General features: G+C 39.4%; 1 protein-coding gene across 2 annotated transcripts; it reads right to left on the bottom strand.

The window, feature by feature from the left end:
* Positions 1 to 2,228: 2,228 nt before the first annotated feature.
* Positions 2,229 to 8,317, bottom strand: pfkfb3 (6-phosphofructo-2-kinase/fructose-2,6-biphosphatase 3). 2 transcript variants are annotated; one of them, XM_014018460.1, is made up of 15 exons: positions 8,072 to 8,317; positions 6,712 to 6,840; positions 6,540 to 6,636; positions 6,397 to 6,463; positions 6,242 to 6,316; positions 6,105 to 6,161; positions 5,888 to 6,012; positions 5,577 to 5,784; positions 5,336 to 5,482; positions 5,150 to 5,254; positions 4,937 to 5,066; positions 4,723 to 4,850; positions 4,397 to 4,585; positions 4,199 to 4,221; positions 2,229 to 3,374 (listed from the first exon to the last, which is right to left on the bottom strand). In XM_014018460.1, the coding sequence occupies exons 1-15, from the start codon at positions 8,139 to 8,141 to the stop codon at positions 3,368 to 3,370; spliced, it is 1,557 nt and encodes a 518-aa protein (XP_013873914.1). In that variant the 5' UTR covers positions 8,142 to 8,317; the 3' UTR covers positions 2,229 to 3,367. The 2 variants fall into 2 exon arrangements, with proteins under 2 accessions (XP_013873914.1, XP_013873913.1); XM_014018459.1 differs by lacking the exon at positions 4,199 to 4,221.
* Positions 8,318 to 16,350: the final 8,033 nt, after the last annotated feature.

Below are 16,350 nucleotides of genomic sequence, written 5' to 3' on the forward strand. Positions count from 1 at the left end.
CAAAACAACAATGAAACTATTTTTAACAAAATAGTTGACTCCATTCWTTTTTCTAATACATTTAGTGTTTGGTTTATTTGTGCTTAAAAGGAAGATCATGTAGCACATGGGTGTCCAGTCCTAGTCCCTGAGGGCCACCATCCTGCATGTTTTAAATATTGTTTTCCTGCTCCAACACACCTGTATTGTATGAATGTGTGATTAACATGCTTCTGCAGAACATAAAGAAGTAATTCAATCACTGAATCAGGTGTGTTGGAGCAGGGAAATAGGTCAAACATCAAGGACTGCAGCCCTCGAGGACCAGGAACGGACCACCACAAGTGTGTACATCCCTCAAACGAAAACTCTGGTTCCCCAAAGAAATGTCAGTTCCCGTAAACTGCAGGCGGCTTTGAAACTAAAGTAAGAAACAAACAGAAACCAAATCGTGAGTCTGATGTCTAAAACTGTTCTGAGAAGCTTTAATAAGAAACTCATAATTTTTTATATCGTCTTTAGTTACAGTCTTTATGAGCCAAGTTGCAACAGAGCCCAAGGCTGTCTGTATTCATGCATATGAGAGCAGCTTATTTTGAGCCTAAGTATAACAGGGATCGGCTAATTGGTGTGTTCCAGGTAAGTAGAGACAAGCTTCTGAGTCATGAGAACACAGAGACTAAAAATAGAGAGTGAGACATGGAGCTCAGTCTCCTTTTGGGGTTGAACCCATCAGTTAAAGAAAGTACTTGGCAAATATTTCACCAACCTTTCTTTTTTATGCAAATCCCAGGTGAAGACCGAGGCAAACTACTGAACCGGTCTCCCCTGACTGACTGAGACGGTCAGCTTTTAGTAACCTGACTAAGTCCTTCGTCAGCGCAGCATTAAGTGCCTATTTGTGGAGGTGCTGAGTCCATGTACCATTCAGCAGTCTGACACAGCAGCTCTGCTCTCCCACAGGGATTATACACACACACACATGTTCATTGTTAAAAGAAAGATACATGCGAGTCACGCTGASGTTGACCCGGCAACTCCTTGTTAGAGCACTGAGTGATGCTCATTAACATCACAGACTGGGAAGAAGAGCAATAGGTCTGAACAAGACAGAAAAAATCCGTCACAGAAAAACTAAGCGGGATAKGTTATGCAAAATGATGAACGCTGACTTGCAGGTAACCCAACAACAAGATGCAAAATGTGCATGCAAAAAAGGTTGGAGAGTTTCACTGTGAGTGCTGGAGAAACTTGTCAGGAGCTGGATCCTTGTTTGTGTTTCACTTTGTGAGAGCTGGTGTGTGTGTGTGTGTGTGATTGTGTGAGTTTCAGGGAGGAGGAGCAGATGGTGGAGAACCTGACAGCAGTCACATAGCCTCTCTGCCCACAGGACAGCCAGGCTGAACCAAGGCACTTAGACCGTTCATGATTCAGAGCTCATTTAACTGGCAGTCTATGTGTGTGTGTGTGTGTGTGTGTAAACTGGTCTAGCTATTAAAATGAAGACCTGCATGTGTTTAGGTTCAAGTGGGTACAGATGCAAATTTGAGGACCTTTTTGGTTTGTACTTTTCACACCCAATTCAAACAATAATTTTATTATATTTTACTTAGTTTATTGTTTTTGTGTTTTTATTATTGTACAGCACTTGGACCAACAATGCTTTTAAAGTGCTTTAAAAATAAAGTTGCATTGTATTTAAAATGTCACTTTTGTTATAAGTTTATATTTCATATTCTTGACATCTGCAGTCTTGTCTTTTTTAATATGACTAATACGTATAACATCGTCCCAGTTTTCTAAACTGGTTACAGGAGTGATTATTTTTATTTRTTGGGTGTCAAAATGCTCAGCAGCAATTTAAGTTTGGGAAGCAGGAAGCAATAAAACTAACGTTGTTTACAAGTTGTAAAAGCATCACATGTAATGGTTAAAACAGACCAAATCTCAATTTGAGTTTTTTTTTTTGTTTGAATTTTTTTTTCATTGATTGAATTAAAATGTAATCCTGCTTAAATAATGTCAAYTTAAATGAGCACAGATAAGTGATTAGGTTTGACATGTGATTCTCTTTAAGGGTTTCAGTAGCTGTGGTTGTTAAAAAAAGTGCCTTATTAAGGAACAGCTACAAACTTTAAAAAGCCTACTGTATATAAYAGAGCTATGAAACAATACCGGTTATCGTCCCCTTCCTGATGATTAGCTTCAGAAACMGTAACAAAAAAAATGTCAATTCAACCAACAAATGATTGTTTTTGAAGTGACTTTATTGGTCCAGCATTTGCAAAAAAGAAAAAAAAATACAATAGGACGTGCAGTAAGATGTCTCACTCAGTCCACTCATTCAAAACTACATAAATATAAGGAATCAAATGAAAAGTCTTACAAAAAACTTCAAGTATATAAAGCAGACATGTTTTTTTTTATTGAGACGTAACCTTTTTCTTAAGACATGCCATTAGTACAAAAAAATCCCAGAAGATAATCAAGTCTTCATTTCTGGTTTACTGTATGTACACTGACATTTACAGAGATATTATTAACAGCACGCAGTGTAACAAAAATATAGATGCTTCATTTTGTGCATAGCAGTCAATGACAGCAAAATATTAAATATTTCCCTTTTAACTAAGAGAATTGAATGTACTGTGGCACTGAAACTAAAAATATTCAAACAAAAAAAGTTAAAGAAACTAAAAATATTCAAACAAAAAAAAGTTAAATATTGAAATGATATGTGGAGTTATTAGGTGAAATGCTGAGGAGTTTCTCTTCAAGCGTTAAGAGAAACCGCAAGAGAAGCCGTATCAGGCTTGCAAAACAAGCACTACAGGCACTCTATGGCAAAAAAATAAAAATAAAAAAAAATTACTGCCAAGACAAGACGAAGTTAGTGAAACCCAAAAGAAAAAATTTAAAACACTATCACCACTGTGCAAAATATCGCTTGGTTTGGAGCATGTTATCATACAAAGAAATCATGACATTGTGCCACATTTTTCAAAAGACATGGCATTTACATGTAAACTAAATCAATCGTATTTTACTTTTCCAGTCATGATAAAAATAAAAAAACACTATAAATCAGTCAGATTTTAAAATAAACCAAGGAAACATTCTCTCTAGAGGCATTTGAATCACAAGAATGAATTCCAGGGTCCAAAGGTTTTAAATATTTCAAAGACAAAAAATCTGATATTCTTACAGCAGAGGGGGAAAATAATAATAATAGCTCAGTGATGGGGCATCCTTGGTTGACGAGAGCGATGTGAGATATACTGAGAATTTTATTTTATTTTTTCACGTTTTATTCCACTCAGCTCCTCTTCAGTCAACGGCCCGGTTCACAAGCAGGGCTGCCGGACACCCTGGCACCCGCAGGAGCTTCTCAAGTTCTGAAAAATACACACACACACAAAAAAAAGCAGGGTTAGGCACTGTCATCCAATAAATATACACTGGCAAAGCTTTGAGTAAAAACACCTTCAGGCCAAACAAGTCTTAAGTACAGTAATCCCTAAACCGCAGGGAATAAAAACTTAGTTTGAGGGTGTGAAACTGACAGTAAACACACCCCGCATAGTTGCTTCAAAGTTACTAAAGTGGCAGCAAAACAAGCTCAAACCGGCYGGTTACACCTTTGCTGCCATTGTTTAGACATTCAATAGCTTTATATTGAATGGAAATACGCTTGTTCCGAAACAAATCAATTAACTCACATGGCAAGAGTTGCTAATGATTTTGATCTAGAGGCCAAGTTCAGCATGTTCTGTTTATAGCTGCAGTGTAATTAGTTCCTCTTTTAAAATAATGTCCGGTTTTAAAGCAGAAACTAAATTTCTATTTTGCTGCTAACAAACACGGCTGCAGGCAGAACTAGGAAGCAATTGTGAAGGTGTTCACCTTTGAAAGACTAAGAGAGAATCCACCTTTACATAGTGGAGGATGGTGCAACTTTAGGCAGCACAACACAACAAATAACAGACAAACAGGACGGTCAGCATGACAGAGTGTAGTTGAAAGGAAACTTGGTGACAACAGCTGGGAAGAATTATAGGAATGTGATACTAGGAATTCCCCAATACAAATATGTGCACTTCCTGTTTCACGTATCATCATGCAGCTGAGGCACCACTCTATGGATAGCATCACTACCGCACGAGTCACTCTAGACAGACACACACTTATTAAACAGGTTCCTATCAGAGTCTATACTTACAGGCAAACTTTGCCCAGCCAGTGCTAGAATGTGCCAAGGACAGCGCAGCAGAGGAAGAGAGAAAAAAAACAAAGTGAGTCAACAAACATGCAAAAGGCTGAAAAGGAGGAAGCAGTTGCAAGAGTCTAGATAAAAATTCTGCATCTCTCATTTCCCACAAACAAACATTCAGCTTCAATAAGTCATCAAAAGACTTACAGGTCCAGTCAGAGAGAGGGGAATGTGCTGGGAGCTGCAGAGGGCCAGCGAGGCCACAGAGTTGGGCAGCTCCTGGATCGGAGCCTCGTCCAGGTTTTCGAAGCGAGGTTTTTTGATGTGGGACTCGGGGCTGGTCAGAGGGGTCACACTGTTTCTCCTGATCAAAGTGCCGGGACCTCTCTTAACCTCCTGCAGGGGTGTTATGGATATAAAACAGAAACAACACTTTTAAAAAAAAGGGTTTTTACAGCTTGTTTTTTTTTGTGGTTTTAGTATCTGACAAATGCAAGGAAGAGGCTTCAGTTCTCAGTAATCAGATTACTAACCTCCGGTCTGTCTCGGTGAGTGTTCACTGCCTCCACGTTCAGAGAAATCGACTCCACTTTGCAGCCGTAGGCGACGGGGGTGAGCTTGAGCACCGTGTGAAGGGGACACTTCAGGTAGGGCATCTCATCTGGAGCAAACAGGAAACAAAAATTAAATCAAGTGATCACATGGATGCTTCAAACCCAATGGGGGGATTATGGAAGTTGTACCCACCTGCACTTTTGTCTAAAAAGTAAGCAAGCAGGCAGCGCATGACAGCCTGGTGACAGATGACCAGAACGTTCTCCTGCCTCTCCAGCTCCATGATCACAGGCTCCACCCGCTGGACCAGGTCCTGGTAGGACTGTAATCAGGAGGGGGGGGGGGGGGGGTCATTATTCCTGAGGCAACTCAAGTTAAACTCTGTTTTACAGGCTGCTCCTGTACCTCTCCAGCTGGGTAGCGGTAGTAGTATTTATCCTCGTCTCTAAGTGCAAACTCTTCGGGGAACTTCTCCTTCACTTCGTCGTACGTCATCTCCTCGCACATCCCCTAAAARCGTCAGTGAAGCGGGTCAGATCAGGCCCGCCGCAATAAGCACTAAATCRATTAAAAACATGAAAGAACACTCACAGCATCGATCTCGTTAAGAGCCTTCCACTGCTCGTACAGGACCCCCAGGTGCTCGGCGGTCTGAATGCAGCGGCGCAGCTGGCTGGTCCAGACCTTCAGGTCTTTCAGCTGCTGCTCGTCCACAAACCGAGCCAGGGCGGCGGAAAACTACAACAAGCAGCAGTGACAAAAAAAAAAAAAAAGTGTTGAGCACCCAGTGTTGAGAACAAACAAGCCTTGCTTGCATCGTCCGCAGGCGTACCTGTCGACCTCTGAGTGACAGGCCCGAATCGCCACCCAGCCGCCCCTCCGTGTTGTCCGTGCTCTCTCCGTGTCGACACAGGTAGATGGTGCGCGGCTGGATGTGAATGTTCATCAGGTAATACACGATTTTACTCTGGATGTGATCCTGGAYGCGGTTGACGAGGAAACGGCGACCCACGTCTATGACTTTGATGAAGGAGAGTTCCCTGGAAGGAGGAGGAAGGGACCACGTCAAAATTCCTTATTCTTGGTCAATAAAACAAGTATAGTTCTGATTCGGATGATTGGCTTGTTCTGGGCATAGCTTACCTGTCGTGCTGATCTGGGTCCAGAGGTTGGTAGCTGGTTTTGTAACATTCGATTCTCTTCTGAAAATCTGTCATGGCATCTGTCTTGTTGCAGTCGCGGTAGTCCGGACAGGACACCTTGACTTCCTGCAGAAGGGGCAAAACCGTCAGACGGTAAAAGACCAACCAGAAGTAACACTCATTTGAACCGAAACGAATAAGAAAAACGTGGGACTCACCATGATGTTCGACGCGATGACGTTTGGATCGTCGCACACGGACTCGATGAAGAATATCTGCGTAAAAAGAAACATTTGTTTAAACCTGTCACGCTGGCCCAGCTGTCCATTCTGGCCTCTGTCATAGCAACACGAACCTTGAAGTCGTGCTCTTTGCCAAACTTGAGGATCAGCTCTCGCCTCTCTCTCGTCGTGTTTGTAGCATCGAACACCTGATGGGAACACCAAGACAGTTCGGTTAGGTTTTGGCATTTCACGCACAAGAAATCTCGAAAAGGGAAGGGAAACTCACGGCTACTTGGCCTCCTTCATCCTTCAAGTAGGACTTGACGTCTCTCAACGCAGCTAAGGCACACTGCCTAAAACAGAACAACGATACAGATGTGAATAAAGTCTAAGAATCGCAGCGATGCGCTTTAATAGAAGCGGACTCACTGCCGGATTTTGAAGGCAGACTCATTATCAGGGTTGAAGAAGTCGTAGGAGCTGTAGTTCTTCACGGCCTCTCGGCGGTACTCTCCGACATTGAAGACTAAAAATACAAACCGAGTTAGAAACGCGAGGTGTAAACTCTGGGTTTTATCGTGTAAATGAGACCCCTGCTTACCTTTGGTGGGTATGCCGATCCAGTTGAGGTAGCGGGTTAGTTTCTTGGACATGTACGTCTTGCCCCGAGCCGGCAGACCCACCATCACAATGACGGTGGGAGGGTTGGCGAAATGAGGAGCGCMGGTAGCTGCAGAGAGGAAACACCGTGATTMATCGATAATGTACACAACACGTATCTGCCACCGGACCCCCCCTTTTACTTCCACCTCACCGAACAGCCTGAGCCGACCCACTTGTGAGCCGGAACAAATCGTTCGGCCGTGCTGATAAAAGTTATCCCTTCCCCCGGGCCTGTGGAAAATTTTACTCCGGGTCACACCTCTTTGTTTTGGTCCTGATTTCGTCAATCRAATTGATCTTTAGCAATGAGAAAACTTATATTTTCCCTCACYCAATCATTCAAAGTGTCAGAAGAAGCCAGTAATTTTTCTAATGACCCCCTGAGTAATCGAATTTATGCTACGTCACCACTCAGCTAATCGCTTCAACACAAGTGTCACGACGCTGAACCAGAAATAGGGATTAGATTAAATCAGTTTATTGGACGTCTGATTCATCGCATCTGGGCCTTGTTTTCATTTATCATCTTATTTTTCTAAAACTCATACGGGATAAGAATAGGAAATATTTGATATTTCACTTTAATAAAATTCAACCCCTCCCCAAGAATGTGTTGAAAATGCCAAGGCAGCRCAGACAATAAAAATGCAAATTGTGTAGTATTTCCTGTTTCACTTTAGTTCTAGCTTTACAAATTCCACAAGTTGCAGCTATAAACAAGTCTTCCCTGCTAATTTTAGTCCACTGCGAGTGCGTCATGTCTTTCTTTTAAGCCTAAAAATAGCAGCTACATGATTTCAGTTCTCCTTGAACTGAGCAGGAACCCTAAAATTCATCTGTGAGTTTATGCGACGTTATTTAAGCTATTTTCTAAACTACAAAACTRATTTATTATTCGTCTATAGCGGCTCGTTTGATAACGTGCGTGACGTCSCTACGTGAGCACATAAGGGCCCAACCGACCAATAGAAAAGCACCTCCCCAGGCGTCATGTTCAGGAATCGGGGGAGGGGATTTAACGGTAGCCAAGGCGACAAAGCACGGTGACGTCGCACATGTGCGGATGGAGATACATGGAGTTAAAAATGCCGGCGAAGCGCAGCAGGTGCAACGATGATTTTATTACTTGAAGACGCTATACCAGTAAAAAAAAAAAATTAAAAATTAAAAAGTGACCTTATTAAAAATATTAATAAAATAAAAATAAAAATTTACGTTAGATTAAAAAATGCGTATTCAACCAAGTGGCCCGAAATATCACAGATTAATGTASAAAACAAGATAAATACGGGTTTTACCTTTTCGCCTTTCATCTTTGGTGGGAACCCAGATCTTTTGGATCCTGTTCTGGGTCAGCTCTCTTGGCATTCCTTAGTTAGACGCTAAAATAAAGCACACAATGCAGCGGAACTGAGTCAGGTTCCTTCCTCCCTCCTCCTTTTCTTGGTTTTCTTTTTCTAAAGAAGCCGGTAGCTGCTGCCTCTTCGAGCGGGAGCTTCGTTCTCGGTGCTCGCTCTGCTGCGTGTCTCTCGACCTCGTTGAACCGAGCTAATCTGCCGGCTCTGCTGCACACATCCGCTTTTTAAACCACGCCTGGCCGGCCGGAGGCCGACGTGACTGAGGTGACGACACTGCGCGTGCGCGGAGGAGGCAGACCCATTCATGCATGTGCAGTGAACAAGGCAAAAGCGCGCGCGCACACAGTGTCAGCTATAGCGCCTCCCTGTGGCGGATTTTATATATAAATTTGGGATATTTTTAAACATAATAAATGTAACTTTTTTAAAATGAAATGTACTATTTATCGTTTGTAGTAGTTTCCTTTTACTGTTATTTTAATAGTCTGTTTATTTCTGTAGGTTTATATGTTTATATCAGGTATAAAACGTATAAAAGTAACATTTTATGTTAACTTTAAAGTGACCGTTTTCTTCCTGAGATTTGTGTTAATTGTGCTTTATTTTGATAGAATAAACGTGACGATTATTTAACAAGGAATGCGTTTTTTTTTTGTTACATTGTTTTTTTGATAGGATTTACCGCCCCAAAAATATTTCCTGTGTATGAATTCTCTCTGATCGAAATAAAACCTAAACATTATTATTATTTTCAATGTTGTTGTTTTTTTTTTTCTGAGAATGATTGCTTCTAAACTGGACAGTTTTAACTGAGCTCTACCTACGTGCAGAGACGCACGTCTCWGCGCATCTCTGCAGACTGGGCTGCAGCACTGACGCATGCTGGGTATAATTACACATTTCGCGATTTGCCGCAAATTTTATAGCGCACTTTGCTGAAATACGCTGTCATATTAGTGCGCACAATAACTACTTTATAGGAAGATAATTACAGGAGAAGGATAGGGATATATAAAAATGTAAAAATAGCTTTCATCAACACCAGGAGGGATTTTATAACATGTGTTAAGAAAATAAGAAGAAAGAAATTAATCACAAAGGCTCAGACAGTGTCTGTCTAAAACTGCTCTTTTATTAGAGTCAGACTTGTGTTTTCTTGCATCATCCTCTCCCCTCCCCCAGCTCTCCCCTCAGCATCCAGCCTCCAAATGGAGAGGTTGGAGGATACTGGAAAACACCAAGCATTAAATCACCCACTTCTTCCACCCTTACCTCAACAAGGACTTTTAAATGTTACTCTCAAATCAGGATGTTTGATGACATAGGTCTCCAGTCAGCTAAAAGTGATGGAGTCTTTTTTTATTTTATTTGAGCAACTGGACAAAGAGAAGCTGGATGACTCAGAAAAGAGAACAAAGCTAATATTGTCTTAGTCACAGCTGCCAGGTGGGGTGGGGGGCAGGGGGTCTCACGACCTAAACAGCCACTGAAACTTTAGTTTCTTAAATTAGTGCAATAACAATAAAATAAAGCTGAGAGTTTTTATGAAAAGCTGGTTTGTCCATTTTCTTTGAACTAGTTGGTTCTTCAAACTTAAAAACTGGCTTTTGTTTTACTGTTTGGGGACACAAAATTGCAAGAAAACAGGCAAATTTTAAAAAAATTGCATGACCATTTTTTTAAGCCGTGGACTAAAATTTCACAAGTTCACATGTCAGCCAAAAACAAAATGCACCGAATTACAAAAAAACAAACAGAAGAGTACCAGACAACAGCACTTAGAGCCTAGCTAAAGGATATGTGTTCAAGGCAGAGTGAAGTATGGGTGCAAAGGGTGCTGCAGTACTCCTTGATGAATGTCAAGGGATATGCATGACCAAATAAAGGGTTATTTAAAAAAATAACAAAACTGATTTCATTAAAGCTTCATATTTAAATCACGATTACATTTTGATATTGAGTTTTATATATCTGTGTACAAAATATTACAATTATTGGTCATGATTGCAAACTTTTACAGCCAGGTGCAGAAATATTGAGATTCTTGTCTTTTTTGGCTGTAAGGGAGCATGATGGATTTGAAATGAAACAAACAAAATGTGCTTTAACTGCAGACTTTCAGCTTTAATTTGAAKGTACAGTATTTACAAATCAAGACACACAGATACTTAAACACTTTGGAGAGACCACCTGTTGCACAGGATTTGCGATCAATTCAAAGGTGAAAATTTGATTTATGATTAATTTGTCCATTATTTTTGCTCTCTTAAAAAGTGGGAGGCACAAATACAAACTGTTGCAATTACCATTCACCTGATTTAGATGTAAGTACCTTAAACTTAAAGCTGAAATTCTGCAGTTTAGGCACATCTTATTTGTTCCATTTCAAATCATTGAATAGGCAAAAAATATTAAATATTCCATTGGAGAAATCTTGTATATACACGCATGTTCACAACTGCTCACAAACAGGTGTTTTGATCCGGGGGTTCTGACAGGTCACTGAGTGTGTATATWCTGACAATATTTATGAATGTAGGCATGCATGTATGCATATCTTTATATATGTATGGGTATGTGTATATTTTTATATATGCCCTCCATGTATTTATCCATTTATTTTTCAGGTGAGCGGACAGATGTTGGGTGTGTGGTCCTGTGTTTTGTTGGTGTATATTTAAYATACTTCTAATCGCTATTTCAGTCTTTCTATCTTTCTAATTACTTCTCTCTCTCTATTTTCTCTTCACAAAAAAACATAATGGTGTGGAGAGGATGGCTATAAGGGGAGAAGGGAGGCCATCAAAAAAAAAATAGGCAAAAAATTAGAATTGCRTAAATGCCCAATATTTATGGACCATATCTGTCCAAAATGCACATCACTCTTTTGGTTTGTCTTGTTAGATGTATTTCAATGTATTTTGTTTTGTGTTATTGTTAATTTGCCTCAATAAATGTAGAAATAAGGTTGTTGCACTTTTTGTGCAATATTCTAACAATGACTCTTTGTAACTTTAAAAACAGGGACAAATTGTAAAAGGGGTAGACAAGTGCAAAAACAAGTTTTTTTAAAAAAAGATGACTTGTTTTCAATAATAACAATTCTATAGGGATATAAGCAGCTGAAGCAGGTTTTATTTAGCTTTCTAAACTTTGGGGAGTTTGTTTAAAATTATTGCTTCAGTTAGAAACTTTTGTTTAGAGGAGATGTCAACCTTTCTAGGTTTGAAAGCAACATGGTGTTTTTAGATGATTACTAGACAAAATGTGGATGACGCCAGGTRCTCTGGACTTAAACTAAAAAAAGATCCAGGTTGGTTTTAGCCACAAGCGTTAAAGTCAGATTTCCTGATGGTATTGGGTACACTCTCTGTAGGGACATTCAAGCATTTTTAACAAGACTTTGTTAAACCACATTTGACACAAGTTACAAAGGCATGTCTGAAGAGTAAGAGGGCCTGGATTACCTACAGTCCTGAATTGTTTTCTGATGGAAAATGAGCGCAAAGTTTYGAAAAGCACGGTGAGAGAACCAGCCCAGAATAGCTGCACACCTTCAGGCAAACAAGAACAAAGGGAGAAAATAACACCTGAAAGCTTTCATCATTTGGTCATTCTACAATACACCTTACATGTGACCGCTGTTATTTCTCGAAACACACGCTCAAGAGTTTGAACTACAGGATTTAGAGAAGTCTGACGTTTGTTTGATCGAATGTTGGTTAGTTGTGAAACTAACCAACACTTGCCTCATCAGTAAAAGTGAAAAAGACAAAGTTTAAGGATAAGATTATTATTTTGGCTTTGTTTCTTCTCCCTGAAAGTGTGACAAACTTGGAAGGAGTGACAGCAGTGAAGGTTGTGGGTCTCAGTGGGACAAYCCACCTGCCTCTCTTTGTGAAGAAGTCGCAACAAAAATAGGTTTTWATTCATGTGGGGCTGGAGCTGAAGCAGAGTAATTAAAGTGTTTGTCAGGAAAACATTTGGTTAAGTTTTTAGACTTTAATGAAACTTACAYTGACTGACGTCCACTAATTTAACACAACGTGGTGTGTAAATAGAATACAATTTTAAAAATAAAAATATTTGAGATTTTGAGACTTGACAAAGTGTAAGAAAAGSACAGTACAAAGCATTCAAGAACATACTTTTACACATCAAAAAACATTGAAGCAAGGCATTTTATTTTTTTGTAGTATTGGCATGCATTTGGGGCGGCTGTGGCAGAGTGGTTAGGGGAGTCATCCTGGAACCGGAAGGTCGCCGGTTCAATCCCTCTTCCAACTGTCTCAGTTGTTGTGTCCCTGGGCAAGACACTTCACCCCCAATCCCTCTGATGTGTGTCCCATCAGTGTATGAATGTGATTGGCACTGATTAAGCTCCATAGTTGATTGTACATGTTAGCTTTGTAGGAGATCTATAGAGTGCTGTGTGAATGGGTAAATGAGGACACAGATTGTGGTGTGAAGAGCTTTGAATGTCCTGGATGGATAGAAAAGCGCTATATAAGTACAGTCCATTTACCATCATTTTGCTTTCTTTTTTAATGTGAAACAAAGCTTTAAGCAAAAAAAAAAAAAGTATATTTACGATATGCTGTATACTTTGTGTATTTGCCATTTTGTTTTTCACAGTTTTGGTTAGTTTGTACCCAGGCTTTTGTGAACATTAGATATGAGCCACCCTGTGAGGCTCTCCATGCCTGCCTGCCTTGAGGATTCCACTTCCACTTAACAGCCGACAATTTAAAATTACTTRTATATTACTGTAATCTACAACAGTTTCCGTAAACTTGTTAGTCATGTGGAGAAGAACTCATGGAACGAGATGGTGTAAATATTGTGCACGTAGGAGACAGCATGGAGACACAGGCAGCTCTCTGTGGCTGAATGGTCAGGAGGACGTACACCTCGGCCGGGCAGCGTGAAACATCTGAGGCCGTAATCCCTATGGCGCCAAGTTAAGGAGATCAAGTATCCTGAGGTCTTGTTGATGAGTGTCTGTAGAATGAAGCAGGAGATTAATAGGTGGAATAAGGTCTGCTGTAATGAGAGCGTTGGCAGAGCTCTTCATTTACAGTCAATAGGCAACTGATTCAAAGAATRAAATMAACARTACAAGTGGCTGAARTAAGTTTCCTCTGGAGAACAGCTAGACCGGCGTTTTTAAGTTAAACTTTTCAGGAAAGATGCAGAGTATAGAGTTGCTGCTCCTCTAAGGGTGAGCCATTCAAACGTTTGGGCAGTTGGTAAGGATGTTTTCTGGACAAACCAAGAACTGACCGGAGAGATCATATCTCACAGTTGGCCAAGGAACATCTTAGAGTCTCTGGATGAACTACAGGAGGCTGCTATAGAAGGAAGTCTGGGGATCTCTGATTTAAGGGATCATATCATGCAAAATCCATATTTTTAGCCCTTATTTTGTTGTGTACTTGGAGTATAGGAGTGCAGAAAACCTGAATTTATTCTCTCCTAGTGCTGTGTACAGTACATACTGCATATATATTCTGTTTGAGTCATATTTTTCAACTCGTTCAGTTTCTCTATTTTCTACCATGTTTTCAGAACTCTTATATCACAGTATTTGCAACAGAACTTCTAAATGAAGTCTGGACTTACCAAATATAATCTGGTGGTCTTCATTCTCCTCTGGCTCCTACATGTAAGRCTGGAGATAGGTAAGTCTTAGCTTTTTGACATCTTTTAAATGATTTGTAAACAAAACCTTTCTTCACTGCTATATAGTCGTAAGCCCTCTATCAAAATAGAATCTGGAAAGGGGGGGGGGTGTGAAGCGCCTCGTTTAGATCTAAAGAAACAGCCTAAAAACGAGTTGATCTGAGACACACATCAGAAAAAGGGTGAAAGAGGGGCTTGTGGAGTTACAATAAGGGGGGTTCAGATCATAGCATTGCAGTTCTACCCCAACTGAATGATTTAAATGTGAAAAGGAAGGGTTTAAAAGCAAGAAATGTCTACTGTACGTTAGGGAGTTTCTCCTATGACAGATAGAKGGATAGAAACTACGAAAAGAGGGTTGAGGATCTAAAGTCATAGTAATGAACATTTAGTTTAGAACATATAAATATTAGAATTTGCTTAAGATTGGGGATTACATAGTTCAGGAATAAGTCCACAGATACACAATGTGTAAAAACACCTGAGTACAATGCAAGAGTACAAACTGACCTTAAGGCTTTATCTACAGATTGCTTCCAAAGCAAACTTTAAAATTTGCTCCGGTAGCATTCAGTTTCCCCAGAGAACATTCTGTGCATTCTTCATGAAAACGTAGTACCAAAAACTCCAGTGAGACTTAGTTTTCCACCACTACACAGTTTTATTTAGCAATAATCACTCATTTCAGATTCTATGAAAAATGTAAACAAATAGATCGACTGTTGCATTTAGTTTGTTTTAAATGCAAATTGAAATAAATCTCGAGTTTATCATATCCATTCTGTGTCAGGCTGCTTAGGTTTGGAGTTATAGGTTTTATTTTATGCTCTTATTTAAAGCAGTCAAGCAAGCTCTACTTTATCAGTCCTGACAWGACAGTTCAGTCTTTTCTATTGCTACGATTTCGGGTGTCTGGTTTCTTTTCAAAAACCATCTTTCCGATGCTCTGAAATTCAATAATATCAAATTGAATAGAAACATGTTACACAGTGTTATTTACTGTATTTATTTATTTATTTATTTATAAAAGCGAAGCCCAACAGTCGAAACTACGTGTTAAAAACTAAATACACCTCATGATTCCGTGGCTTTAGCATCTGAAACCTAAAGTAATTGTGGAAAACAGACAGACGCCYTACATTTAACTTGGGAAAACTTTGATTCACAGAGTTCATGGTTGACTCAGTGGCTCAAACATGGTAGCTGAGCCAAACTGTCGGTTCTGGTATGATGCATTAGGATTTTTTGCCAAACAAGTCGTGGCCAAACATCTCCACTTCGGATTCTCCTGGACAACATTGTTTCAGAAGTGTTTATTACAGGTGTGACTTTGAAACCTTGAGTCAACACTGCCAAGTCATTTTTAGGAAGAGGTTATTTCTTGACAACTGAACTCAAACGAGCCATACTTGTTTAGTTTTTTTTTTTTTTTGCAACTGACACCTCGTGAACTTGAACAAATTGCATGCTCACAAAGGCTTGTATTGTGTTAACACTTTTTCCAACACTTCCAGTYATCCCTCGAGACTTCTTGTTTATATTGCTACATGCAAAAACTTGAGCAATGCTTACAAAAATACTGGAATTCCTCAATCAAGATCATAAAATTTATACCATTTTAGTAACATTTCCATATGTGCTTCAAGGATGACACTTTTTTAAACTTTTGATCCTAACGACWGACTTGGTGTTTTTGGAACAATATTCTTTTGTGTTTTTTCTTTTTCTTAATTATAGTGTAAGAAGATAGTCATTCTTTTCATTATATAACTTTGATTTATAAAATGATAATAACTTGTAGTTAAAAGGAAGTATAAACCAAAAATATAAAGAACATTATTATTTTGTTTATTAAAGAAAATAAAATGTCTCTTTTGAGAAAGGTCTTTTGAGATCAGGGTCAAAGACAGGTGGAAATGTCCATTCCCTCTCAGGTGACCCTTACGAATGCAATACTGCGATTATATTGAGTNTTATATAACTTTGATTTATAAAATGATAATAACTTGTAGTTAAAAGGAAGTATAAATCAAAAATATAAAGAACATTATTATTTGTTTATTAAAGAAAATAAAATGTCTCTTTTGAGAAAGGTCTTTTGAGATCAGGATCAAAAACAAGTGGAAATGTTTATTCCCCCTCGGTGTGACCCTTACACTATTTAGCTGAGTGTTATTGGTACAAGATGAAAGAAGCTCTCTTTGAGAGAAAGTTTTAGAGGTCAAATTCAGCACAAGAAGTTTCAAAGAAACCAAACATCTGCAAGTAACTCTTGTACCATACAATAAKAAGTACTTATTAGTTTAGTACAAGCGTTGAAAGAATGGCAAGTTTGTCAGAAGAACGCATATGAGCCAAGACCAGATTACTCAGTTTCACTTAAGTAACCAAAGATCTTTTTGGTCAACAAAGACATTTGATCATAATGACATGATGTTGTAAAGGACGGTGGCGGAAGCATTATGGTTTGGGGTTGCTCAACTCTTTCGGCAACTGGGCCATTTTGATCAACAAAGAAGGCCATTGTCTGAAAGTTA

Source organism: Austrofundulus limnaeus, unplaced genomic scaffold, assembly GCF_001266775.1.
Source record: "Austrofundulus limnaeus strain Quisiro unplaced genomic scaffold, Austrofundulus_limnaeus-1.0 Scaffold193, whole genome shotgun sequence".
Classification (NCBI taxonomy): Eukaryota; Metazoa; Chordata; class Actinopteri; order Cyprinodontiformes; family Rivulidae; genus Austrofundulus; species Austrofundulus limnaeus.